Genomic DNA, 27906 nt, shown 5'->3' with positions numbered 1-27906 from the left:
TGATGAGCATCCCCCCTCCAAAAAAGTCTATAATTGCTCCCTTAAAATTTCATCCTGAATAAAAGTCTGTCATTGGACTGATTCGGAAAAAAACCATCAGCATATCAGAGAAACAAATTACTGGTCTGAAGACAGTAAGGCAGTCAGGCCGGGGAACTAAAACGCCCTAACTCCAATACTCATTATCCCGGTCTGATAGCAGTGTCAGACTGGGAGCCACTTCAAACATGCACATTATCTTAACATGCAGCACACTGCCTCACCAAGCGTATTGAAGAGTTGGCTAATTATAAAAACGTCTGCTTTATGGAGGACGACAATTCTACATTGTGGCTGTAGACGTCTCAGTGGTTCTTTTACTGAGTGGTTCATATTGGTTTCATCCCAGATGGCACCCTATTCCCTACATTGGGCTCTGGTCAAAAGCATTGCACTATATAGGGAATACGGTGACATTTGGGACGTTTACATTGTCTGGACTCTGGTCCAAAATAGTGCACTATAGGGAATAGGGTACCATTTGGGACTCAGACATTGTCTGAACACAGAGCATGGGTGTCTGTGGTGGCTGGTGATGTCCCACTGGGCACACCACATCGTTTCAGTGTGGATAAATGTTTGGTTGATATTTTTGGTCGATGACAACCTGTACACTGAGTGTACAAAACATGACATAGACAGAAACGATGTGCTGTGCCCAGTGGGATATCAACAGCCACCACAGACACCCATGCCCTGTGTTCAGGCGAAAGCTATGACTCCTTACTGATGTCACCTGTTAAATCCACTTCAATCTGCGTAGATGAAGGGGAGGAGACAGGCTAAAGAAGGATTTTTAAGCCTTGAGACATGGATTGTGTATGTGTGCCATTCAGAGAGTGAAGTGCCTTTGAACAGGGTATGGTAGCAGGTGCCAGGTGCACCGGTTTATGTCAAGAACTGCAACACTGCTGTGTTTTTCACACTCAACAGTTTCCCGTGTGTATCAAGAATGGTCCACCATCCAAAGGACAACCAGCCAACTTGACAACTGTGGGACGCATTGGCGTCAACATGGGGGTGCAATTCAATATTAGGAAGATGTTCTTAATGTTTTGTACACTCAGTGTATGATGATTGTTTGTGGTTGTGCGTGTGTGTAGAGTTAGTATAAATGTATGTGCATATCATATGTGTGAGCAAATTATGAAGTGAGTGTTTGTGTGTGTTGGAGTGTCAGTGTGCGTAAGTGTGTAGGGCCCTGTGAGTGTGCATAGCGAGGGTCAAGGGTCAACTCAGGGTCAACTCAGATAGTCTGTTGAGCAATTTTGTTAGCTATTTAGTTAGCTATTTAACACTCTTATGGCTTGGGGATAGAAGCTGTTCAGGAGCCTGTTGGTGTCAGACTTGATGCACTGGTACCGCTTGCAGTGCGGAAGGAGAGACTCTATGGCTTGGGTGGATAGAGTCTTTAACGATTTATAGAGGTCCTTGATGGCAAGGAGCTCGGCCCCAGTAATGTACCATCCTCTGTAGCACCAATGCGATCAAGGGCAGTGCTACTGCCATACAAAGCAGTGATGCAGCCAATCAAGATGCTCTCAGTGGAACGTTTTGACGATTTAAGGGCCCATGCCAAAACTTTTCAACCTCCTGAGGGGGAAGAGGCACTGTCACGTTTTCTTCATGATTGTGCGCGTGTGAGTGGACCATTTTATGTCTGTGATTTGGACACTGAGGAATTTGAAGCTCTCGACACACGCTACACTGCCACCCCGTCGATGTGAATGGGGGGCATGTTCGCCCTCCCGTTTCCTGTAGTCCACAATCAGCTCCTTAGTCTTACTGACGTTGAGAGAGAGGTTGTTCCGGCACTGCCAGGTCACTGACTTCCTCCCTGTAGGCTGTCTCATAATCGCCGGTGATCAGGCCTACTGCCGTTGTGTAGTCAGCAAACTAGATGATGGTGTTGGAGTCGTGCATGGTCACGCAGTCGTGGCCATGGTGTTGTGCTGGGTTCTGTAATATGTATCAGGCACGTTGTGTGTGAACGGAGGTGTGAGGATGGGATGAGTGAGTTTTGTACAAGTTGTGAACATGTTGATCTGAAGTAAAGACGATCAGTTTAATTGCACAACAAGCCTCTGTGTATTTGTAACAAAGGGAGTATAGGAGAGGACTAAGCATATACCCCTGTTGGGCCCCCGTGTTGAGGGTCAGTGTGGCGGAGGTGATATTGCCTACCCTCACCACCTGGGGTCGGCCCGTCAGGAAGTCCAGGACACAGTTGCAGAGGGAGGTGTTCAGTCCCAGGGTCCTGAGCTTGGAGGGGATAATTGTGTTGAACACTGAGCATTAGTCAGTGAACAGAAATCTCACCTAGGTATCCCTCTTATCTAGGTGGGTGAGGGCAGTAAGGAGTGCAATTGAGATTGCGTTGTCTGTGGATCTGTTAAGGCAGTACACAAATTGGAGTGGGTCTAGGGTGTCTGGGATGATGGAGTTTATGTGTGCCATAACCAGCCTCTCAAAGCCTTTCATAGGGTGGTAGTCATTGTGGCATGATGTCTTAGAGTTCTTGGGAACATTAGGGGAATGTGACACACACTATAGAAATGTTCAGTAGTGTCAACACACTTTGGGTCACTGATCAATGACTTTGAGAGTGCTTACAAAGTCATGAGGGTCATTGGTCATGTTGAGCCCAAACTCTCTGCAGCGAATTGGGTGGAAGGAGGCAGAACTCATCTAGTTTTCTCTGACCTGGGATCAAACAAACATCTCCCAAGCTGACACCAGGTAGATCACCTCCACATTGACCAAAGGATACAGACCATTAGGCCCCAAACAGAAAAGACGACAACCTGAACTTAATAATAAGAAACATTAATTTTCCGTTTTAAAACATTTTCCTTTGCGTGCCCTAATGAACATGACCCTGACACAGACCTAGGTCATGGCCATTAGGAGTCTAGTTATGTGTGCTTCAATGGGATGTAATTCCCTTTCTATGCACTTTTCTCTCCACACGTATTCTGACCTTGAACTTCAGCATGAGAATAACATGCTATTCATCCGCTATTCGTTTTGGGTGGAGATCAAAGAAATGAACGTGTGGCGGAGGTGTGTTTTTTCTACCTGGAACCGGCAGGTTCGATCAACCTTATTCATGGTCAGAATACGGTGTATCTGTAGACATCTACTTTCTTTTTTTTCAGATAGAATCTCCAGGCACTGTAATTTATAAATTCATAGGAGCGATTGATGAGAGCTAGGTAAATTAGCAATCCGTTTGGAGAACTGGATTGTAAATACACTATTGGATTTGACATTTTGAACATTGAGATATTAAAGACATGATTGATCCGACGCATAGTACATCAAGGAGGGAAAGATACTGGGTCTCTGTAGCAAGACAGATAGCTGTGGACTGTGTTGGTTGACAAGAGGAGAGCAATGTATTGATACAGGGGAGACTGATGGACATCTGTGGATTAGATGAAGGAGGGGTTGAGGTCAGGAGGTGAGGACAGATTCTCTTATGGGAGTAATTCATGTTTGGTATCCTGTTACCCTCTTTACTCTCTTCCTGTAGAACCATAAAATGTGAGGACTGGAGAGAAGGAGAAGTGTCTTAAGTGGGATATATATCTGGATGGGAGAAATGTTAAGTTGTCTGAATACAGCTCCACAGAACCTTTGGGAAGAATTCAACTTGGTTAAAGCTTCTCTAGTGTCCATGAGTTATTTACTCTGAAAAAGAAGAACCTAACAACACATAGCAATTGTTTTAGATACATTTTCCTCATGATCCCTGGAGACGAATGTGATATCAGTCAAATTGAAGCAAATTGAAAATCGTATCAACATGACATGTATTGCGGCCACTTTTAAACAGTGAAGTAGGCTATAAATAGCTGTGCCGTTATTCCAAATTTTAATTGGATGCCCTCTCATCATTTGCAGGGATGAATTTTCTCAATATTATTCTACAATTTTTACAATGTTAAATATTAGCCACTATCGAGACCCACTGTCAGTAATACCCACATGAATTTATAACTGTCATTTTAGTGTTTTTTTCCTTCAATTTGTAGCCTAAATTTAGCGTTATTCCATTCCATTCCATTCCATTCCATTCCATTCACCTGTCTTTCCTCGTCTGTGTAAATGTTCCCAATGGTCGCTAGAAATAGTGTTTCATATTAGGCTAAAGTTGTGCAATAACTTGAGACATGTAGCCTATTTGAATCATTATAGAGCTTAGTGCACAGTTCACAACGACTGGACCGTTGCCATACAGTTCCATGATTAGTGAGGATTAGGGTAGATTTATAGGACTGTTGTTCAACCCTATTGTACACTTTTTTCCACCTTCCAATATTTTATGCATCGAATTTGAATACGGTAAATCTCCGGATGACTCAAACACTGTTCTTATGATTCATACATACTTACCTAACCCTACAATTTGCCTAAATTATCTACAAGATCAGAGTATTTTTTTGTCTACCAGTTGGTGCTGAAACAGAGACGAATATGCATAAACAGTTGAAGTCGGAAGTACATACACTTAGGTTGGAGTCATTAAAACTCATTTTTCAACCACTCTACAAATTTCTTGTCAACAAACTATAGTTTTGGCAAGTCGGTTAGGACATCTACTTTGTGCATGACACAAGTAATTAACAGGAAGTTAAAGCTTGGTCACAAATGGGTCCTCCAAATGGACAATGACTCCAAGCATACTTCCAAAGTTGTGGCAAAATGGCTTAAAGACAACAAAGTCATCACAAGGCCATCACAAAGCCCTGACCTCAGTCCTATAGAACATTTGTGGGCAGAACTGAAAAAGCATGTGCGAGCAAGGAGGCCTACAAACCTGACTCGGTTACACCAGCTCTGTCTGGAGGAATGGGCCAAAATTCATCCAACTTATTGTGGGAAGCTTGTGGAAGGCTACCCGAAACGTTTGATCCAAGTTAATGAATTTAAAGGCAATGCTACCAAATACTAATTGAGTGTATGTTAACTTCTGACCCATTGGAAATGTGATGAAAGAAATAAAAGCTGAAATAAATCATTCTCTCTACTATTTTTCTGACATTTCACATTCTTAAAATAAAGTGGCGATCCTAACTGACCTACGTCTGGGCATTTATATGAGGATTAAATGTCAGGAATTGTGAAACTGAGTTTAAATGTATTTGGCTAAGGTGTATGTAAACTTCCGACTACAACTGTATTTAGATGGCTTTCCTTGATCCCCATTTTCTGAACCCATTCTCTCAATGTTTTCTTGTGAGTTTGTCAAAATTCATATTAAAAGAACATCGTATTTAAAGGGATGGCTTAAGACACAGTAAATGTATTGAAACCCCTATTGAATGCAAACTCCACGAGAAAATCTGTTGGCCAGCAAGTGGGATGGTTTTCAGCGTTGTAATTATATGTATTCAGCGTGTGTAAGGGAAACACGTCTGCAAAGCCCATTACGGACCTGCATAAGATAAGTCTGAATACCAACTACTGAGAAGTGGGTAGGAAAGATGTGCGTAGGAAAGGCGTCTGAATCAGGCCCCAAACGAAATAAAGAGTAACTATGTGGACTTAATTAGAATCATCTACTGAACATGACTCTGTTGGCTGGCTGGGGCAGACTGCGACCATATTGACTCAATGTTGTAGCACTGTCAGTGCATATCCAGTTTCCCAAGCATGGGAAGCTAGGTCCCACGGGCCCTGGTCAAAAGCAGTGCACTACATAGAGAATAGGGTGCCATTTGGGACGTAGCCGACAAAATCAGAGCACAAAGGCAGAATGAATGACTCTGTGTTGAAGCTGGAAGCCCGAGGTCAGAGTTCATCAGCACTCAATTAAATAGCGTGGCATAGTGAGAGACAAATCTTGGATTGCAGCACCTGAAGAAAAGGGGCCATTATTCTAAACGGAGCTTCTCTAAATCCACATTGTGTTTCTGTGACACTCCATCCATGATAGTGTAGGGGGGTTTGATGTGGTGACAGGAGAGCCAACAACTCGACCACCACACCGCTATTGGGCCCAGCCTACAGTACAAAGCAATGATATCAGAAATATCAGAGTATGAAGGATTTTCGGTTCCATTTCAAAATGTAATGCAAGCAATCCTTTGAAAGCAATGCCAATACATGATGACAACACACACACACACATTCTCTCAAACAATATCAGGATCAGATGGACACTGGCACACACATACACACACACGTACGCACACAAGAACTCACACAAGCATCCTTAGAATCATATGTAAACGGGCAAAACACAGATAGCAAAACTCACACAAGCGCACACTCACACAAGCGCACACACACACACACACACACACACACACTCTCTCAGACAACATCAAGATCAGATGGAAATTGGTACACACATTCGCAAAAACACACACTCACACACTCGCATGCACGCCATGGCAGCTGGTGGGTGTTGATCAGTCAGTCACCTACAAGCCCGAAGAATCACCCGTAAACATGCACCATCTACACATCATGACCAGCTCCAGAACATTATACAGATGTGTCTCCCAGCCTCAAAGCTTACAGCTCATACAAAGTACAAATTCATTGTCATATATCCTAACCTGTCAGGTTTTATCATGGATCTTTTATAGCTGCTGAACAAGATTAGTAGCCTCGAAGTCATAATTTATATATACCAGTCGCCGAGCCTTGTAACTTACAGCTTATACAAATAAATGATTCATTCATAGTTCCTAAAAATATGTAGCCTGGGTGCCAGACTGATTCTGCTCTCTTTGTTACGCTGCGTGAATGAGGACCCAAAAGCGAATCAACTTAAACAGAGCTTCTTTAATTACCAAACATAGGTAGGCTCAGATGGACCGGCAGATTCCGACAGGACAGGACAAGGTTACAGCAAACATGACGACAGTCTGGTTCAGGCATGAATGACACAAACAAACAAGAATCCGACAAGGACAGGAGCAGAAACAGAGAGAGATATAGGGACCTAATCAGAGGGAAAAAGGGAACAGGTGGGGAACGGGGTGAATGGGTAGTTAGAGGAGACAAGGGACAGCTGGGGGAAAGCGGGGGAGAAAAGGTAACCTAACACGACCAGCAGAGGGAGACAGGGTGAAGGGAAAGGACAGAGACAAGACAACATGACAGTACATGACAGTACCCCCCCACTCACCGAGCGCCTCCTGGCGCACTCGAGGAGGAAACCTGGCGGCAACGGAGGAAATCATCAATCAGCGCACGGTCCAGCACGTCCCGAGAGGGAACCCAACTCCTCTCCTCAGGACCGTACCCCTCCCAGTCAACTAGGTACTGATGACCACGGCCCCGAGGACGCATGTCCAAGATTTTACGGACCCTGTAGATAGGTGCGCCCTCGACAAGGATGGGGGGGGGGGGGGAAGACGAGCGGGGGCGCGAAGAACGGGCTTAACACAGGAGACATGGAAGACCGGGTGGACGCGACGAAGATATCGCGGAAGAAGAAGTCGCACTGCGACAGGATTAATGACCTGAGAGATACGGAATGGACCAATGAACCGCGGGGTCAACTTGCGAGAAGCCGTCTTAAGGGGAAGGTTCTGAGTGGAGAGCCAAACTCTCTGACCGCGACAATATCTAGGGCTCTTAGTTCTACGCTTATTAGCAGCTCTCACAGTCTGCGCCCTATAACGGCAAAGTGCAGACCTGACCCTCTTCCAGGTGCGCTCGCAACGTTGGACAAAAGCCTGAGCGGAGGGGACGCTGGACTCGGCGAACTGAGATGAGAACAACGGAGGCTGGTACCCGAGGCTACTCTGAAAAGGAGATAGCCCGGTCGCAGACGAAGGAAGCGAGTTGTGGGCGTATTCTGCCCAGGGGAGCTGTTCTGACCAAGACGCAGGGTTGCGAAAAGAAAGACTGCGTAAGATGCGACCAATAGTCTGATTGGCCCGTTCTGCTTGACCGTTAGACTGGGGGTGAAAGCCGGAAGAGAGACTGACGGAAGCCCCAATCAAACGGCAAAACTCCCTCCAAAATTGAGACGTGAATTGCGGACCTCTGTCCGAAACGACGTCTGACGGAAGGCCATGAATTCTGAAAACATTCTCGATGATGATTTGTGCCGTCTCTTTAGCAGAAGGAAGCTTAGCAAGGGGAATGAAATGAGCCGCCTTAGAGAACCTATCGACAACCGTAAGAATAACAGTCTTCCCCGCTGACGAAGGCAGTCCGGTGACAAAATCTAAGGCGATGTGAGACCACGGTCGAGAGGGAATAGGAAGCGGCCTGAGACGGCCGGCAGGAGGAGAGTTACCGGACTTAGTCTGCGCGCAGACCGAACAAGCAGCCACGAAACGACGCGTGTCATGCTCCCGGGTGGGCCACCAGAAACGCTGGCGAATGGAAGCAAGCGTACCCCGAACGCCAGGGTGGCCGGCTAACTTGGCAGAGTGAGCCCACTGAAGAACGGCCAGACGAGTAGGAACGGGAACGAAAAGAAGGTTCCTAGGACAAGCGCGCGGCGACGGAGTTTGAGTGAGTGCTTGCTTTACCTGCCTCTCAATTCCCCAGACAGTCAACCCGACAACACGCCCCTCAGGGAGAATCCCCTCGGGGTCAGTGGAGGCTACTGAAGAACTGAAGAGACGAGACAAAGCATCAGGCTTGGTGTTCTTAGAGCCCGGACGATAAGAAATCACGAACTCGAAACGAGCGAAAAACAGCGCCCAACGCGCCTGACGCGCATTAAGTCGTTTGGCAGAACGGATGTACTCAAGGTTCCTATGGTCAGTCCAAACGACAAAAGGAACGGTCGCCCCCTCCAACCACTGTCGCCATTCGCCTAGGGCTAACCGGATGGCGAGCAGTTCGCGGTTACCCACATCATAGTTACGTTCCGACGGCGACAGGCGATGAGAAAAATACGCGCATGGGTGGACCTTGTCGTCAGAGAGGGAGCGCTGAGAAAGGATGGCTCCCACTCCCACCTCTGACGCGTCAACCTCGACAACGATCTGTCTAGAGACGTCAGGTGTAACAAGGATAGGAGCGGATGTAAAACGATTCTTGAGGAGATCAAAAGCTCCCTGGGCGGAAACGGACCACTTAAAGCACGTCTTGACAGAAGTAAGGGCTGTGAGAGGAGCTGCCACCTGACCGAAATTACGGATGAAACGACGATAGAAGTTCGCGAAGCCGAGAAAGCGCTGCAGCTCGACGCGTGACTTAGGGACGGGCCAATCAATGACAGCTTGGACCTTAGCGGGATCCATCTTAATGCCTTCAGCGGAAATAACAGAACCGAGAAATGTGACGGAGGAGGCATGAAAAGTGCACTTCTCAGCCTTCACAAAAAGACAATTCTCTAAAAGGCGCTGGAGGACACGTCGAACGTGCTGAACATGAATCTGGAGTGACGGTGAAAAAATCAGGATATCGTCAAGGTAAACGAAAACAAAGATGTTCAGCATGTCTCTCAGGACATCATTGACTAATGCCTGAAAGACAGCTGGAGCGTTAGCGAGGCCGAAAGGAAGAACCCGGTATTCAAAGTGCCCTAACGGAGTGTTAAACGCCGTCTTCCACTCGTCCCCCTCCCTGATGCGCACGAGATGGTAAGCGTTACGAAGGTCCAACTTAGTGAAAAACCTGGCTCCCTGCAGGATCTCGAAGGCTGAAGACATAAGAGGAAGCGGATAACGATTCTTCACTGTTATGTCATTCAGCCCTCGATAATCTATGCAGGGGCGCAGAGACCCGTCCTTCTTCTTGACAAAAAAAAACCCCGCTCCGGCGGGAGAGGAGGAGGGGACTATGGTACCGGCGTCAAGAGCTACAGACAAATAATCTTCGAGAGCCTTACGTTCGGGAGCCGACAGAGAGTATAGTCTACCCCGGGGGGGGGGTGGTTCCCGGAAGGAGATCAATACTACAATCATACGACCGGTGTGGAGGAAGAGAGGTGGCCCTGGACCGACTGAACACCGTGCGCAGATCGTGATATTCCTCCGGCACCCCTGTCAAATCACCAGGCTCCTCCTGTGAAGAAGAGACAGAGGAAACAGGAGGGATAGCAGACATTAAACATTTCACATGACAAGAGACGTTCCAGGAGAGGATAGAATTACTAGACCAATTAATGGAAGGATTATGACAAACTAGCCAGGGATGGCCCAAAACAACAGGTGTAAAAGGTGAACGAAAAATTAAAAAAGAAATGGTTTCACTATGATTACCAGAAACAGTGAGGGTTAAAGGTAGCGTCTCACGCTGAATCCTGGGGAGAGGACTACCATCCAGGGCGAACAAGGCCGTGGGCTCCTTTAACTGTCTGAGAGGAATGTCATGTTCCCGAGCCCAGGTCTCGTCCATAAAACAGCCCTCCGCCCCAGAGTCTATTAAGGCACTGCAGGAAGCTGACGAACCGGTCCAGCGTAGATGGACCGACAAGGTAGTGCAGGATCTTGAAGGAGAGACAGGAGTAGTAGCGCTCACCAGTAGCCCTCCGCTTACTGACGAGCTCTGGCCTTTTACTGGACATGAAGTGACAAAATGACCAGCGGAACCGCAATAGAGACAGAGGCGGTTGGTGATTCTCCGTTCCCTCTCCTCAGTCGAGATGCGGATACCTCCCAGCTGCATGGACTCAGCACCCGAGCCGGCAGAGGAAGATGGTAGTGATGCGGAGAGGGAGGCGACGGAGAGCGCGAGCTCCTTTCCACGAGCTCGGTGACGAAGATCAACCCGTCGCTCAATGCGAATAGCGAGTTCAATCAAGGAATCCACGCTGGAAGGAACCTCCCGGGAGAGAATCTCATCCTTTACCTCTGCGCGGAAACCCTCCAGAAGACGAGCGAGCAAGGCCGGCTCGTTCCAGCCACTGGAGACAGCAAGAGTGCGAAACTCAATAGAGTAGTCTGTTATGGATCGATTGCCTTGACATAGGGAAGACAGGGCCCTGGAAGCCTCCTCCCCAAAAACAGATCGATCAAAAACCCGTATCATCTCCTCCTTAAAGTCTTGATACTGGTTAGTACACTCAGCCCTTGCCTCCCAGATTGCCGTGCCCCACTCACGAGCCCGTCCAATAAGGAGAGATATGACGTAGGCGACACGAGCAGTGCTCCTGGAGTAAGTGTTGGGCTGGAGAGAAAACACAATATCACACTGGGTGAGGAACGAGCGGCATTCAGTGGGCTCCCCAGAGTAACACGGCGGGTTATTGATTCTGGGCTCCGGAGATTCGAAAGCCCTGGAAGTGGCCGGTGGATCGAGGCGGAGATGGTGAACCTGTTCTGTGAGGTTGGAGACTTGGGTGGCCAGGGTCTCAACGGCATGTCGAGCAGCAGACAATTCCTGCTTGTGTCTGCCTAGCATCGCTCCCTGGATCTCGACGGCTGAGTGGAGAGGATCCGAAGTCGCTGGGTCCATTCTTGGTCGGATTCTTCTGTTACGCTGCGTGAATGAGGACCCAAAAGCGAATCAACTTAAACAGAGCTTCTTTAATTACCAAACATAGGTAGGCTCAGATGGACCGGCAGATTCCGACAGGACAGGACAAGGTTACAGCAAACATGACGACAGTCTGGTTCAGGCATGAATGACACAAACAAACAAGAATCCGACAAGGACAGGAGCAGAAACAGAGAGAGATATAGGGACCTAATCAGAGGGAAAAAGGGAACAGGTGGGGAACGGGGTGAATGGGTAGTTAGAGGAGACAAGGGACAGCTGGGGGAAAGCGGGGGAGAAAAGGTAACCTAACACGACCAGCAGAGGGAGACAGGGTGAAGGGAAAGGACAGAGACAAGACAACATGACAGTACATGACACTCTTACCACCTCTTTATGGACTTGTCATGACAAACATGTTTGGCTTGACAATAAGAGCAATGGAGTTGGCAAGAGCACAAACCGATCTGGGACCAGACTAGTTTATAATAGGCTGGTATATGAATTATGACTTTGAGGCTACTAATCTTATTATGCCTCTTCATAATATCCTCACCAATTAAGCTTATCATTGGCTTTCTTATGGTTTCTGTTGGAGATTAGTTGCCTCAGGCATAACTCATATGGAAGTGTCACCTTGTACTTGCATTCTGCTAGAAGATGCATAGCCTAATACCTCAAATGTATTATATACAGTGCCTTGCGAAAGTATTCGGCCCCCTTGAACTTTGCGACCTTTTGCCACATTTCAGGCTTCAAACATAAAGATATAAAACTGTACTTTTTGTGAAGAATCAACAACAAGTGGGACACAATCATGAAGTGGAACGACATTTATTGGATATTTCAAACTTTTTTAACAAATCAAAAACTGAAAAATTGGGCGTGCAAAATTATTCAGCCCCCTTAAGTTAATACTTTGTAGCGCCACCTTTTGCTGCGATTACAGCTGTAAGTCGCTTGGGGTATGTCTCTATCAGTTTTGCACATCGAGAGACTGAATTTTTTTCCCATTCCTCCTTGAAAAACAGCTCGAGCTCAGTGAGGTTGGATGGAGAGCATTTGTGAACAGCAGTTTTCAGTTCTTTCCACAGATTCTCGATTGGATTCAGGTCTGGACTTTGACTTGGCCATTCTAACACCTGGATATGTTTATTTTTGAACCATTTCATTGTAGATTTTGCTTTATGTTTTGGATCATTGTCTTGTTGGAAGACAAATCTCCGTCCCAGTCTCAGGTCTTTTGCAGACTCCATCAGGTTTTCTTCCAGAATGGTCCTGTATTTGGCTCCATCCATCTTCCCATCAATTTTAACCATCTTCCCTGTCCCTGCTGAAGAAAAGCAGGCCCAAACCATGATGCTGCCACCACCATGTTTGACAGTGGGGATGGTGTGTTCAGCTGTGTTGCTTTTACGCCAAACATAACGTTTTGCATTGTTACCAAAAAGTTCAATTTTGGTTTCATCTGACCAGAGCACCTTCTTCCACATGTTTGGTGTGTCTCCCAGGTGGCTTGTGGCAAACTTTAAACAACACTTTTTATGGATATCTTTAAGAAATGGCTTTCTTCTTGCCACTCTTCCATAAAGGCCAGATTTGTGCAATATACGACTGATTGTTGTCCTATGGACAGAGTCTCCCACCTCAGCTGTAGATCTCTGCAGTTCATCCAGAGTGATCATGGGCCTCTTGGCTGCATCTCTGATCAGTCTTCTCCTTGTATGAGCTGAAAGTTTAGAGGGACGGCCAGGTCTTGGTAGATTTGCAGTGGTCTGATACTCCTTCCATTTCAATATTATCGCTTGCACAGTGCTCCTTGGGATGTTTAAAGCTTGGGAAATCTTTTTGTATCCAAATCCGGCTTTAAACTTCTTCACAACAGTATCTCGGACCTGCCTGGTGTGTTCCTTGTTCTTCATGATGCTCTCTGCGCTTTTGACGGACCTCTGAGACTATCACAGTGCAGGTGCATTTATACGGAGACTTGATTACACACAGGTGGATTGTATTTATCATCATTAGTCATTGAGGTCAACATTGGATCATTCAGAGATCCTCACTGAACTTTTGGAGAGAGTTTGCTGCACTGAAAGTAAAGGGGCTGAATAATTTTGCACGCCCAATTTTTCAGTTTTTGATTTGTTAAAAAAGTTTGAAATATCCAATAAATGCCGTTCCACTTCATGATTGTGTCCCACTTGTTGTTGATTCTTCACAAAAAAATACAGTTTTATATCTTTATGTTTGAAGCCTGAAATGTGGCAAAAGGTCGCAAAGTTCAAGGGGGCCGAATACTTTCGCAAGGCACTGTATGTATTATTATATATGTCCTGCCATTGCTCAAACCCCAAGTATAGCCTTCTACCACACCTTTAACAAAGTATGCATTTATTTGTTTATTTGGATCCCCGTTAGCTGTCGCAGTTGCAACAACTGTGTCCTTCCACAAATAGAGTGGCTTCTGGATATTGTAATTTTGACAAAGATAATTTATTTCAGAACATTTTTACATTCTGCCATAAAGAGCACGCTCAACTTCTTAAGAAGCATGTTTTCCCATTTTAAAAAAGGCAATTAAGAAAAATTACTATAAAAGTTTGACCATAACAGTGTTGACCTTTGGGGTGGGGGGTGGTCTAAGCTAATATATGGAATTGTTTAAAGATGGATGGATTATTTAACTATTTGATTTATCATTTTAGGCCCACTTTAGATTTGGGTATGTCATTTTAGGCAGAAATTGAAAAAAAGGGCGGATCCTTACTATCAAAAATGTATATATAAAAAAATTATTTAATAAAATATTGAATTTGGCCTATACTACTATAGCCCATAGAAACGCATTGAGTAACACGTTCATAAATGACAAAAAATACAGTCATACAATGTATCATCAGTAATAAGGTTTTGAAGTATCTGACCTATATCTAGGAGATATAAGAACGCTCAAGAAATATACAGTACCAGTCAAAAGTTAGGACACACCTACTCATTCAAAGATTTTTCTTAATTTTTACTATTTTCTACATTGTAGAATAATAATAATAATAATAGTGAAGACATCAAAACTATGAAATAACATGTGGAATCATGAAGAAACGCTAAAAAGTGTTAAAGAAATCAAAAATATATTATATGTAAATATATATTATATATTTTAAATTCTTCAAAGTAGCCACCCTTTGACTTGATGACAGCTCTTGATGACAGCTCTTGCACAATCTTGGCATTCTCTCAACCAGTTTCCTGAGGTAGTCACCTGGAATGTATTTCAATTAACAGGTGTGCCCTGTTAAAAGTTAATTAGTTTAATTTCTTTCCCTCTTAATGTGTTTGAGACAGTCAGTTGTGTTGTGACAAGGTAGGGGTGGTATACAGAAAATAGTTATATTTGGTAAAATACCAAGTCTATATTATAGCAAGAACAGCTCAAATAAGCAAAGAGAAAACGACAGTCCATCATTACTTTAAGACATGAAGGTCAGTCAATGAAGAACATTTCAAGAACGTTGAAAGTTTCTTCAAGTGCAGTCGCAAAAACCATCAAGCGGTATGATGAAACTGGCTATCATGAGGACCGTCACAGGAAAGGAAGACCCAGTTACCTCTGCTGCAGAGGATAAGTTTATTAGAGTTCCCAGCCAAATAAATTGCAGCCCAAATTAATGCTTCACAGAGTTCAAGTAACAGACACATCTCAACATCTACTGTTCATCTACTGTTCAGAGGAGACTATGTGAATCAGGCCTTCATGGTCGAATTGCTGCAAAGAAAATACTACTTAAGGACACCAATAAGAAGAAGAGACATGCTTGGGCCAAGAAACACAAGAAAAAAAATGTATTTGTCACATGCGCTGAATACCTTACAGTGAAATGCCTACTTACAAACCCTTAACCAACAATGCAGTTGTAAGAAAAATAATTGTTAAGTAAAAAATAGATAAGTAAAAATGTTTAAATAAAAGTAACAAATCATTAAAGAGCAGCAGTAAAATAACAATAGATTGGTTATATACAGGGGGTACTAGTACAGAGTCAATGTGCAGAGGCACAGGTTAGTCGAGGTAATTGAGGTTGTACATACATGTAGGTAGAGTTGACTATGTATAGATAATAAACAAAGAGTGGCAGCAGTGTAAAAGGGGGGGGGGGGGTGGCAATGCAAATAGTCTGGTTAGCCATTTGATTAGCTGTTCAGGAGTCTTATGGCTTGAGGGTAGAATCTGTTAAGAAGCCTTTGGGACCTAGACTTGGCGCACTGGCACTGCTTGGCGTGCGGTAGCAGAGAGAACAGTCTATGACGAGGGTGGCTGGAGTCTGACTATTTTTAGGGCTTTCCTCTGACACCGCCTGGTATAGAGGTCCTGGATGACAGGAAGCTTGGCCCCAGTGATGTACTGAGCCGTACGCACTACCCTCTGCAGTGCTTTGTGGTTGGAAACAGTTGCCATACCAGGCAGTGATGCAACTGGTCAGGATGCTCTCGATGGTGCAGCTGTAGAACTTTTTCTGACGACCCATTCCAAATCTTTTCAGTCTCCTGAGGGGGAATAGGCTTAGTAGGATTCAATCTTAGTCCTGTAGTGTTTGATGGAACGTCTGAGGGCATAGCGGGATTTCTTATAGGCGTCCAGATTAGTGTCCCGCTCCTTGAAAGAGGCAGCTCTAGCCTTTAGCTCGGTGCGGATGTTGCCTGTAATCCATGGCTTCTGGTTTGGATATGCACTGTGGGGACGACGTCGTCGATGCATTTATTGATGAGGCCAGTGACTGAGGTGGCATACTCAATACCATCTAAAAACCTGTTTTCACTTTGTCCTTTTGGGGTATTGTGTGTAGATTGATGAGAAAAACAAATGTTTAATCTATTTTAGAATAAGGCTGTAACATAACAACATGTGGGAACAGGGAAGGGGTCTGAATACACTGTATATATTTAATACACTGTACACATTTAACCTCTTATTTTTGTTGGCATATAACTACCTCCATACTTCCATTTATTTGTATGGGCTACCCTCTGACACATCCCGTGACACTAGTGAGGTCGTAGAGCAAAACGGAGAACACGTTCTGTTCATGAGAGTGTCCCCTTTCCAAGGTGGGGTCACATTAGTTTTTAGCCCAAACGGTTCTGATGCTACAGAAGGCCATCAGACGAATGTGGTGGATTGTTGCCCATGCAAAAAAAATATTTTACTTAGATTGACCCACGGGTACATCAGTAGACTCTCAAAACCTGTTGTGACTAGGGGGCAGTATTTTCATTTTTGGAATAAAAACGTTCCCGTAGTAAACGCAATATTTTGTCAGGACAAGATGCTAGAATATGCATATAATTGACAGCTTAGGATAGAAAACACTCTAAAGTTTCCAAAACTGTAAAAATATTGTCTGTGAGTATAACAGAACTGATATTGCAGGCGAAAGCCTGAGAAAAATCCAATCCGAAAGTGCCTCCTGTTTTGAAAGCTCTGCGTTCCAATGAGTCCCTATTGAGCAGTGAATGGGCTATCACCAGATTACTCTTTCTCCGTATTCCCAAAGGTGTCTACAGCATTGTGACGTAGTTTTACGCATTTATGTTGAAGAATACCCGTAAGCGGCTACATTGCGCAAGTGGTCACCTGATGCTCCCAGAGAGATTCTCGAGTAAAATACAGAGGTAGCCATTACTCCAATCAGTCCTACTGAAAAACACCTTGAGGATTGATTATAAACAACGGTTGCCATGTTTCTGTCAATATTATGGAGCTAATTTGGAATATTTTTCGGCATTTTCGTGACTGCAATTTCCGGGGGATTTCTCAGCCAAACGTGAAGAACAAACGGAGCTATTTCGCCTACAAAAATAATATTTTTGGAAAAAAGTCTCGTGAGTGAAAACATCTGAAGCTCATCAAAGGTAAACGATTTAATTTGATTGCTTTTGTGATTTCCGTGACCAAGTTACCTGCTGCTAGCTGGACAAAATGCTATGCTAGGCTATCGAAAAACTTACACAAATGCTTGTCTAGCTTTGGCTGTAAAGCATATTTTGAAAATCTGAGATGACAGGGTGATTAACAAAATTTGTGATTTTCATGAATAGGATTATTTTCTAGGAATATTTATGTCCGTTGCGTTATGCTAATTAGTGTCAGGCGATGATTACGCTCCCTCATGCGGGATGGGGAGTCACTAGAGGTTTTAAGGATTAAATGAGCCAGAACTCCCCTTATGACAGGGGGATTGGAGCTTGTGTGCAACAGGGAGGTAGAACGCAAGCTTAATACATTTTTTTTACTTGTTAAAAAACCTCTCTGGGATATTGTGGCCAAAAGCCAGTGAAAATGCAGAGCGCCAAATTCAACTAAATTACTATAAAAATCAAACTTTCATGAAATCACACATGCAAGATATTAAATTAAAGCTACACTTGTTGTGAATCCAGCCAACATGTCAGATTTCAAAAAGGCTTTTCAGCGAAAGCAAACGATGCTATTATCTGAGGATAGCACCATAGTAAACAAACACTGACAAGCATATTTCAACCCTCCAGGCGTGACACAAAACGCAGAAATAAAGATACCTTTGTTGAGCTTCTTTTGTTGGCACTCCAATATGTCCCATAAACATCACAAATGGTCCCTTTGTTCGATTAATTCCGTCGATATATATCCAAAATGTCAATTTATTTGGCTCGTTTGATCCAGAAAAACACTGGTTCCAACTTGCGCAACATGACTACAAAATATCTTAAAAGTTACCTGTAAACTTTGCCAAAACATTTCAAACTACTTTAGGTATTTTTTTATGTAAATAATCAATAAAATTGAAGACGGGATGAACTGTGTTCAAAACAGGAGGAAAACAAACTGTAGCTAGCTTTCAGGTCACGCCCCTCTAACAAAGAGTCCTCTTCACTCTAGCCTCATTCAGAACAGTGTTACTTCTTCATTACACAAAGAAAAAACGTCAACCAATTTCTAAAGACTGTTGACATCCAGTGGAAGCGGTAGGAACTGCAAGAATGTCCCTTAGATATCTGGATTCCCAATTTAACCCATTGAAAAGAGAGTGACCTAAAAAAAAAATATCTGAATGGTTTGTCCTCTGGGTTTCGCCTGCCAAATAAGTTCTGTTACACTCACAGACATGATTCAAACAGTTTTAAAAAATTCAGAGGGTTTTCTATCTAATACTACTAATAATATGCATATATTAGCATCTGGGACCGAGTAGCAGGCAGTTTACTCTGGGCACCTTATTCATCCAAGCTACTCAATACTGCCCCCCTGTCACCAAGAAGTTAAAACATGATGGTGGCAGCATCAGGATTGAAGGAAAGATGAACTGAACAAAGTAAAGAGAGACCCTTGGAGAAAATCTGCTACAGAGCGCTCAGGACCTCAGACTGGGGTGAAGGTTCACCTTCCAACAGGACAACAACCCGAAGCACACAGCCAAGACAATGCACGAGTGGTTTCTGTCTCTGAATGTCCTTGAGTGGCCCAGCCAAAGCCCTGACTTGAATTATATCGAACATCACTGGAGAGACCTGAAAATAGCTTTGCAGCAGCGACACCCCCCAGCCAACCTGACAGAGCTTGAGAGGATCTGCAGTGAAGAAAGGGAGAAACTCCCCAAGTATAGGTGTGCCAAGCTTGTAGCGTCATACCCAAGAAAACTCAAGGCTGTAATCGCTGCCAAAGTTGCTTCAACAAAGTACTGAGTACATGGTCTGAATACTTATGTAAATGTGATATTTTTTTCTTTCTTCTAAAAACCAGTTTTTGCTTTGTCATTATGGGGTACTGTGTGAAGATTGATGAGAATTTTGTTTTTAAATCAATTTAAGAATAAGGCTGTAATGTAACAAAATGTAGAAAAAGTCAAGTGGTCTAAATACTTCCCGAATCAAAGTGACTGTTTTATACACTGAAAAACTTTTTTAGTAAAATAAATGGAAAATTCACAGATCTTAAATTTGAGATATTCCCATTTACTTCTGTACATGCTTAACTCAGTGCTGTTAAAAAAAATTGTAAATCATATTTCTTCTCTTTCCAGTAAGATTCATCCTTAAGAAGATCAGCGTACATTTCCAATAACACTTATTAACAGAGTTATGGATCGTAGGTTTTAAATATCTAGAGATATGGCACTATGATCAGTGGGAGGGGAAGCTGAAATGGAAGTGTTACAGACATACAGTGGAAGTCTGAAGTTTACATACACTTAGGTTGGAGTCAATGAAACTCGTTTTTCAACTACTCCACAAATTTCTTGTTAACAAACTATAGTTTTGGCAAGTTAGTTAGGACATCTACTTTGTGAATAACACAATACATTTTTCCAACAATTGTTTACAGACAGATTATTTCACTTATAATTCACTGTATCACAATTCCAGTTGGTCAGAAGTTTACATACACAAAGTTGACTGTGCCTTTAAACAGCTTGGAAAATTGCAGAACATGATGTCATGGCATTAGAAGTTTCTGATAGGCTAATTGACATCATTTGAGTCAATTGGAGGTGTACCTGTGGATATATTTCAAGGCTTACCTTCAAACTCAGTGCCTCTTTGCTTGACATCATGGGAAAATCAAAATAAGTCAGCCAATACTACAGAAAAACAATTGTAGACCTCCACAAGTCTGGTTAATCCTTGGGAGCAATTTCCAAACACCTGAAGGTACCACGCTCATCTGTACAAACAATAGTACCCAAGTATAAACACCATGGGACCACGCAGCCGTCATACCGCTCAGGAAGGAGACGCGTTCCGTCTCCTAGAGATGAACGTACTTTTGTGCGAAAAGTGCAAATCAATCCCAGAACAACAGCAAAAGGACCTTCTGAAGATGCTGGAGGAAACGGGTACAAAAGTATCTATATCCACATTTAAACGAGTCCTATATCGACATAACCTGAAAGGCCGCTCTGCAATGAAGAAGCCACTGCTCCAAAATCACCATAAAAAAGCCAGACTACGCTTTGCAACTGCACATGGGGACAAATGTCATACTTTTTGGAGAAATGTCCTCTGGTCTGATGAAACAAAAATAAAACTATTTGGCCATAAAGACCATCGTTATGTTTGGAGGGAAAAGGGGGAGGCTTGCAAGTCGAAGAACACCATCTCAACCGTGAAGCACGGGGGTGGCAGCATCATGTTGTGGAGGTGCTTTGCTGCAGGAGAGACTGGTGCACTTCACAAAATAGATGGCAGCATGAGGATGGAAAATTATGTGGACATATTGAAGCATCATCTCAAGACATTAGTCAGGAAGTTAAAGCTTGGTTGCAAATGGGTCTTCCAAATTGACAATGACCCCAACCATACTTCCAAAGTTGTTGCAAAATGGCTTAAGGACCAGAAAGTCAAGGTATTGGAGTGGCCATAACAAAGCCCTGACCTCAATCCTATAGAAAATGTGTGGGCAGAACTGAAAAAGCTTATGCGAGCAAGGAGGCCTACAAACCTGATTCAGTTACACCAGCTCTGTCAGGTGGAATGGGCCAAAATTCACCCAACTTATTGCGGGAAGCTTGTGGAAGGCTACCCGAAACGTTTGATCCAAGTTCAAGAATTTAAAGGCAATGTTACCAAATACTAATTGAGTGTATGTAAACTTCTGACCCACTGGGAATGTGATGAAAACTAATAAAATCTGAAATAAATCATTCTATCTACTATTATTCTGACATTTCACATTCTTAAAATTAAGTGGTGATCCTAACTGCCCTAAGACAGGGACATTTTATTAGGATTAAATGTCAGGAATTGTGAAAAACTGAGTTTAAATGTATTTGGCTAAGGTATATGTAAACTTCCGACTGAGCCAATCATTAGTTATTGATTTACTGGGACCATTGGGTTTGAACCAAGCAAATTGCTTGACATCTGGGTTCTGAACTCTCCAAATATCCATTAAGTCACAACAGCTGGAGATAAAACTTTTATATTGATGCACATCATATCTAGGGAGACATCGATCAGTTGACTCATCCGGGGCCATGTTAGCAGTATTCAGCTGTCAGCAGCCAATGGCTAGCAGTTTTTTACTGGCGATGAAAATTGATGATTTCCATAATTTTTTCAAGTCATTACGGAATTATTTCATGTACAAAAAAATAAAACGTTAAACCTTGAAAACAATTCATGGTAATTCATGATAACCTTGTAAACAATTAATTTAGACCGGGCATTTATTTAAAACAGGCATTTGTTTATTTGCTGACATGTGTGCTGTTGCCCAGCTATCACGGACTACAGGAAGAAACCCAGCCCAGTCACGGACCAGGATGTCTTGCTCCCAGGCAGACTAAATAACTTTTTTGCCCGCTTTGAGGACAATACAGTGCCACTGACACGGCCTGCAACGAAAACATGCGGTCTCTCCTTCACTGCAGCCGAGGTGAGTAAGACATTTAAACGTGTTAACCCTCGCAAGGCTGCAGGCCCAGATGGCATCCCCAGCCGCGCCCTCAGAGCATGCGCAGACCAGCTGGCCGGTGTGTTTACGGACATATTCAATCAATCCCTATACCAGTCTGCTGTTCCCACATGCTTCAAGAGGGCCACCATTGTTCCTGTTCCCAAGAAAGCTAAGGTAACTGAGCTAAATGACTACCGCCCCGTAGCACTCACATCCGTCATCATGAAGTGCTTTGAGAGACTAGTCAAGGACCATATCACCTCCACCCTACCTGACACCCTAGACCCACTCCAATTTGCTTACCGCCCAAATAGGTCCACAGACGATGCAATCTCAACCACACTGCACACTGCCCTAACCCATCTGGACAAGAGGAATACCTATGTGAGAATGCTGTTCATCGACTACAGCTCGGCATTCAACACCATAGTACCCTCCAAGCTCGTCATCAAGCTCGAGACCCTGGGTCTCGACCCCGCCCTGTGCAACTGGGTACTGGACTTCCTGACGGGCCGCCCCCAGGTGGTGAGGGTAGGCAACAACATCTCCTCCCCGCTGATCCTCAACACTGGGGCCCCACAAGGTTGCGTTCTGAGCCCTCTCCTGTACTCCCTGTTCACCCACGACTGCGTGGCCACGCACGCCTCCAACTCAATCATCAAGTTTGCGGACGACACAACAGTGGTAGGCTTGATTACCAACAACGATGAGACGGCCTACAGGGAGGAGGTGAGGGCCCTCGGAGTGTGGTGTCAGGAAAACAACCTCACACTCAACGTCAACAAAACTAAGGAGATGATTGTGGACTTCAGGAAACAGCAGAGGGAACACCCCCCTATCCACATCGATGGAACAGTAGTGGAGAGGGTAGCAAGTTTTAAGTTCCTCGGCATACACATCACAGACAAACTGAATTGGTCCACTCACACAGACAGCATCGTGAAGAAGGCGCAGCAGCGCCTCTTCAACCTCAGGAGGCTGAAGAAATTCGGCTTGTCACCAAAAGCACTCACAAACTTCTACAGATGCACAATCGAGAGCATCCTGGCGGGCTGTATCACCGCCTGGTATGGCAACTGCACCGCCCTCAACCGTAAGGCTCTCCAGAGGGTAGTGAGGTCTGCACAACGCATCACCGGGGGCAAACTACCTGCCCTCCAGGACACCTACACCACCCGATGTCACAGGAAGGCCATAAAGATCATCAAGGACATCAACCACCCGAGCCACTGCCTGTTCACCCCGCTATCATCCAGAAGGCGAGGTCAGTACAGGTGCATCAAAGCTGGGACCGAGAGACTGAAAAACAGCTTCTATCTCAAGGCCATCAGACTGTTAAACAGCCACCACTAACACTGAGTGGCTGCTGCCAACACACTGACACTGACTCAACTCCAGCCACTTTAATAATGGGAATTGATGGGAAATGATGTAAATATATCACTAGCCACTTTAAACAATGCTACCTTATATAAATGTTACTTACCCTACATTATTCATCTCATACGCATACGGATATACTGTACTCTATAGCATCGACGGTATCCTTATGTAATACATGTATCACTAGCCACTTTATACTATACTATGCCACTTTGTTTACATACTCATCTCATTTGTACATACTGTACCCGATACCATCTACTGTATCTTGCCTATGCTGCTCTGTACCATCACTCATTCATATATCCTTATGTACATATTCTTTATCCCCTTACACTGTGTACAAGACAGTAGTTTTGGAATTGTTAGTTAGATTACTTGTTATTACTGCATTGTCGGAACTAGAAGCACAAGCATTTCGCTACACTCGCATTAACATCTGCTAACCATGTGTATGTGACAAATAAAATTTGATTTGATTTGATTTATTTAAAAAGGAAAGGCTATTTGAGCATTTAATTGACATTCTACGGTAATACATTTTAAAAATATATATATTTACAGTATGTTGACCTGAGAAAAATTCAGGTTGTAAATATAAATTGACATCTTCGCAGAGAGAGACTTTCTACAAAATGTGCCCTACCCAGTTGGAAATTAGTGACGAACATAACACCCCTTTCAATGGGCGTGTTGGGGGAGGGTACTTGAAATGTAACATCCAATCGAAATATTGTCCCCAGTGGATCTTTCAAACTGTTTTTGCAATGCAAAACTCTCCAAACCTCCAAGGGAGGCGTGACAATTACATGATTTTGGAGATATGGCAACGCGAGACTACCTTCCTTATAACTGTAAAATAAATACTGTAAAACTGAAATTAAACAGGCGCTTTATTAGAGAGAGACTTCTATTTGAGCCAGGTGTCTATTTCCTTTATGCACACTGCTTTTTTTTTAAATTCCAGCATTCACTTCAAGCATTTTAATCCATTTCTTAATTTCATGCCCTGTGTTATCATTTACACACTGTCTCAGGTTTCTTTAGTCTTAGAGTGCCTAAAAAATATATACGGTACCGGTCAAGTTTGGACACACCTACTCATTGTAGAATAATAGTGAAGACATGGAATATGTAGTAATTCAAGGCACACTTAACCAGCATGGCTATCACAGCATTCTGCAGCAATATGCCATCCCATCTGGTTTGCGCTTAGTGGGACTATCATTTGTTTTTCAACAAGACAATGACCCAATACACCTCCAGGCTATGTAAGGGCTATTTGACCAAGAAGGAGAGTGATGGAGTGCTGTATCAGGTGACCTGGCCTCTACAATCACCCGACCTCAAACAAATTGAGATGGTTTGGGATGAGTTGGACCGCAGAGTGAAGGAAAAGCAGCCAACAAGTGCTCAGCATATGTGGGAACTCCTTCAAGACTGTTGTTAAATATGTGACATTTCATACTTTTGATGTCTTTACTATTATTCTTCAATGTAGAACATAGTAAAAATAAAGAAAAACCCTTGAATGAGTAGGTGTGTCAAAACTTTTGACTGGTACTGTATATATGTTTCCTTTTCAGAATACTTATTATCTTCCTTGACTCCGTATTTTTGGCGGTTCTTACTTTCGCAACTAGAGGGCGATCTGCCAATTTATAGGGTTCTCTCTACTCCCGAAGTTGTTGACTGTTTTCGTGCTTGCCAGTTAGCTAAAAGTTCTCAGCTGTTAGCAGCCAATTGTTTCTTACTGGTGATAAAAATTGATGATTGCCATCATTGCAGTGGGGTTATTTTCTGTATATGCATCTTTCTTTCGATGCCAAACCCACCACTGGTGTGCATGACCAAATAGCTCTATTTTCTTCTCATCAGCCAATAGCACTGGTTCCAATCCAAGTGCCAATGCCGTTTAGCAAACTCCAGGCGTTTAGCAAACTCCAGGTGTGTACATTTGTTGGTTGCTCTCAATAAAGGATTTTTTCTGGCAACCCTTCCAAAAAGCCTATTGGCATGGAGGTGGCATCTAATTGTAGATTTAGAGACCTGTAGATACTGTAATTCTCCAACCTTGACCCTTGGATATATTTTTTTTCTCTGTGGAAAAGGTTCTACATGGAACACAAAAGGGTTGCACCTGGAACCAAAAAGGGTTCTTCAAAGGGTTCTCCTATGGGGACAGACAGTGCTCAGGTCCAAACTTGAATAAAAAGGGCTTTATAAACCCTGACAGACAAGAACATCTCAGAAAAACTTATATTGGAAGAGTCCCCCTTCCAACTCAACCCTGCCTCTCCCTTCTTCAGTTAGCTCTTTCACCTTGAATTAGACTCATATCATATCATATGCATGGTCGCTTCCACGACTTTCCTCTTTTCATCCTCTCACCCCATTTTCCGCTCTCTATTCGTCAACCCTTCGTCTTGCATCCTCCTGTCTTTATCTTTCAAATTCTCTCTCTGTCAGTCTTTTTGGCGTTTCTTTCCCCCAACCTGTGTTGTGTTACTTTCTTTCCAGTCTTTCATAGAACCTAAATAGGCCCTTGGCAGTCTCTTTTCACCTTTAAATAAAACTGTGGAGACAGACATTATTGTGCAGTGCACTCTACTCATTAGAACCTAATAGTCTGTGTTTCACTCAGCCTCCTAGTACCACGGTGAGCGCTTGTCAATTAGAGTCAAATTATTTCCAGTGTGTGTGTGTGCTTTTGTGTGTGTTTGTTTCAGGATTGGAGCTGGGGTAGGGGTTGCGGGGGGCATGTGTGTTAGAGGGAGATACAACAACAACAAAAAGACCCCAAAATTGCGCATATGTGTGAGGGCGAGATAAAGCATCAAGTCTCTAGTTGTGTGTGAGTGAAAGAGAGAGTTAAATAAATCTAACTAAAGTGTGTACGTGTGTGTATGTGCATATGTGTCTGTACGTACGTGCATGTGTGCGCGGGTGGGTACACCCTACAACTTGGCTACGCATTGTTTTTCCTGTATTCGTTTTCACAGCGTAGCACAGATGACAATCACAGGTGACAATCGTTGAGAGTAAATGTCACGTGAAGTGAACGGACACACCCGCGACTACATTGAGTGAGGAGACATTGACAGCTCAAACAGCTAATACTGACAAACTGCACATTAGACCTACTGATAGTGGGAAAAAAAGAGGAGTAGAGGGGATGTGACAGACAACGCGGGGAAAGAGTGAATGCTGATAGTAAAATAAGCGGTGTGATAGAATAAACGAAAGATCAAGATTTTAAAAAAAGAAACATTTGCAATCACACAAAAAAAGAGCTTAGAAATAGATGAAAATGCAATATCCACTGATAAAAGTATGGACTTACCTTAGTAATAGCGTGAGTGTGAAACTCCCCCGTAAAACTGGAAATACCGGTGAAGAGAGAATCAAGACTAACAGGTGGTGAGGAGAAGGGAGGGAGGAAGACAGAGAGAGAGAGATGGAGAAAGAGAGACAGTGAGAGTCAGGGAGAGGAGAAAGATGCATTCAAAATTTAATGCATGAATAGTTCAAGTTGAGATAAAAAAAAAAAGAGAATGAGAGGAGGAAGAACAAAGGCATGCTGGAGGAGGAAGATTATAGAGTGACTCAACGGGAAGGAAAATTATTCCTTGACAGATATTCCTTGACAGTCTGTTTTGCTCTTCTGTGTGTGACTATTTCTGTCTTTCCTTTCTCTCCCTCCTTCTCTTTCTCTCCTCCCACTTGCCCCCCCTCCTCCTTCAGTGCAGTGTTGCAGTTGTTCCAGGATCACCAAAAAAACTCTCGCTTCCTTTTTCTCTCTTTTCTGTTCTGTTTTGCTTTCCAAGCCAGTGCCAATGCAATGCAGTACAGACTGTCTCCCAGTCTCCCTTTCTGTCTCTCTCTCCTCTCAGTATGTCTGTTTCTTCCCCTCCCTCTCCCCCTCCCAGTCTCTCTCTGTCTCTACACTCCACTCTCGACTCCCCACACTCAGTCAACCCCCCAACCCCTCAGTCTCTCTCTGTCTGCCCCTCTTTCTCTCTCCCTCTCTCACACACTCACTCTTTCTCTCCATATAATTAAACTAATTGTACTTCAGGCAGTGATAGACACAGGGAGACATGCTATTTCCCCTTCTCTCCTCTTGGTAAAGGGTCATAATTGGTGTTGCTTATGGGTCTTCCTGTCGTTACCCCTCGCTCCCTCCCTCCTTGTCTTTCCCTCTCTCTCTGTCTCTCTCTCTCTCTTTCTGTCCTTCCCTATCCCTTTCTCTCTGTGGCTCTCACAACCCAATCCTTGGCCTTCACTCTCTGAATCTATTCATCCATCACAGATCAGCACAAATAATGTCAAAGTTGCATTGTAGTATAGCAATGAGGACTAGCTGCCCATTTTTTAGGACTAGCTGGCACAGAGTCAGTCTCTTTCTGTTCATGTCTTTCTATTCTTTCCCCCTTCCACTCAAATGCATATGAATTCACGGTCACATTCTCTCTCAGGCACGCACACACTCACACGAACACACAGACACCGCACGCACACACACATACCTGTAAACACACAAAAAAAAGGGTGTTCAATCTTTCTAACCTTTTCTATTCCGCTACTCTTTCCCTCACCCATATCTCACTTTCCCAAAGCTGCTATTTTCTTCTCTATACATCCCACTA

At 43.8% G+C, this 27906-nt stretch overlaps 1 protein-coding gene across 4 annotated transcripts in view; it reads right to left on the bottom strand.

The window, feature by feature from the left end:
- The window catches only part of LOC110491776 (double C2-like domain-containing protein alpha), an 88271-nt gene extending 61043 nt beyond the window's left edge, over window positions 1-27228 (bottom strand). The window contains exon 1 of one of the 4 annotated variants that reach the window (XM_021565513.3): window positions 26601-27228. In XM_021565513.3, the coding sequence (XP_021421188.1) occupies window positions 26601-26761 (161 nt within the window). In that variant the 5' untranslated portion in view covers window positions 26762-27228. The remainder of the gene's footprint in view (window positions 1-26600) is intronic. The other 3 variants (XM_021565518.3, XM_090202490.1, XM_021565514.3) reach the window with 3 other exon arrangements.
- Between the last annotated feature and the right edge of the window lie 678 nt (window positions 27229-27906).

This window comes from Oncorhynchus mykiss, chromosome 16 (assembly GCF_057628025.1).
Source record: "Oncorhynchus mykiss isolate SJ-2025 chromosome 16, ASM5762802v1, whole genome shotgun sequence".
Classification (NCBI taxonomy): domain Eukaryota; kingdom Metazoa; phylum Chordata; class Actinopteri; order Salmoniformes; family Salmonidae; genus Oncorhynchus; species Oncorhynchus mykiss.
This window is presented reverse-complemented; position numbering and strand designations above follow the sequence as displayed.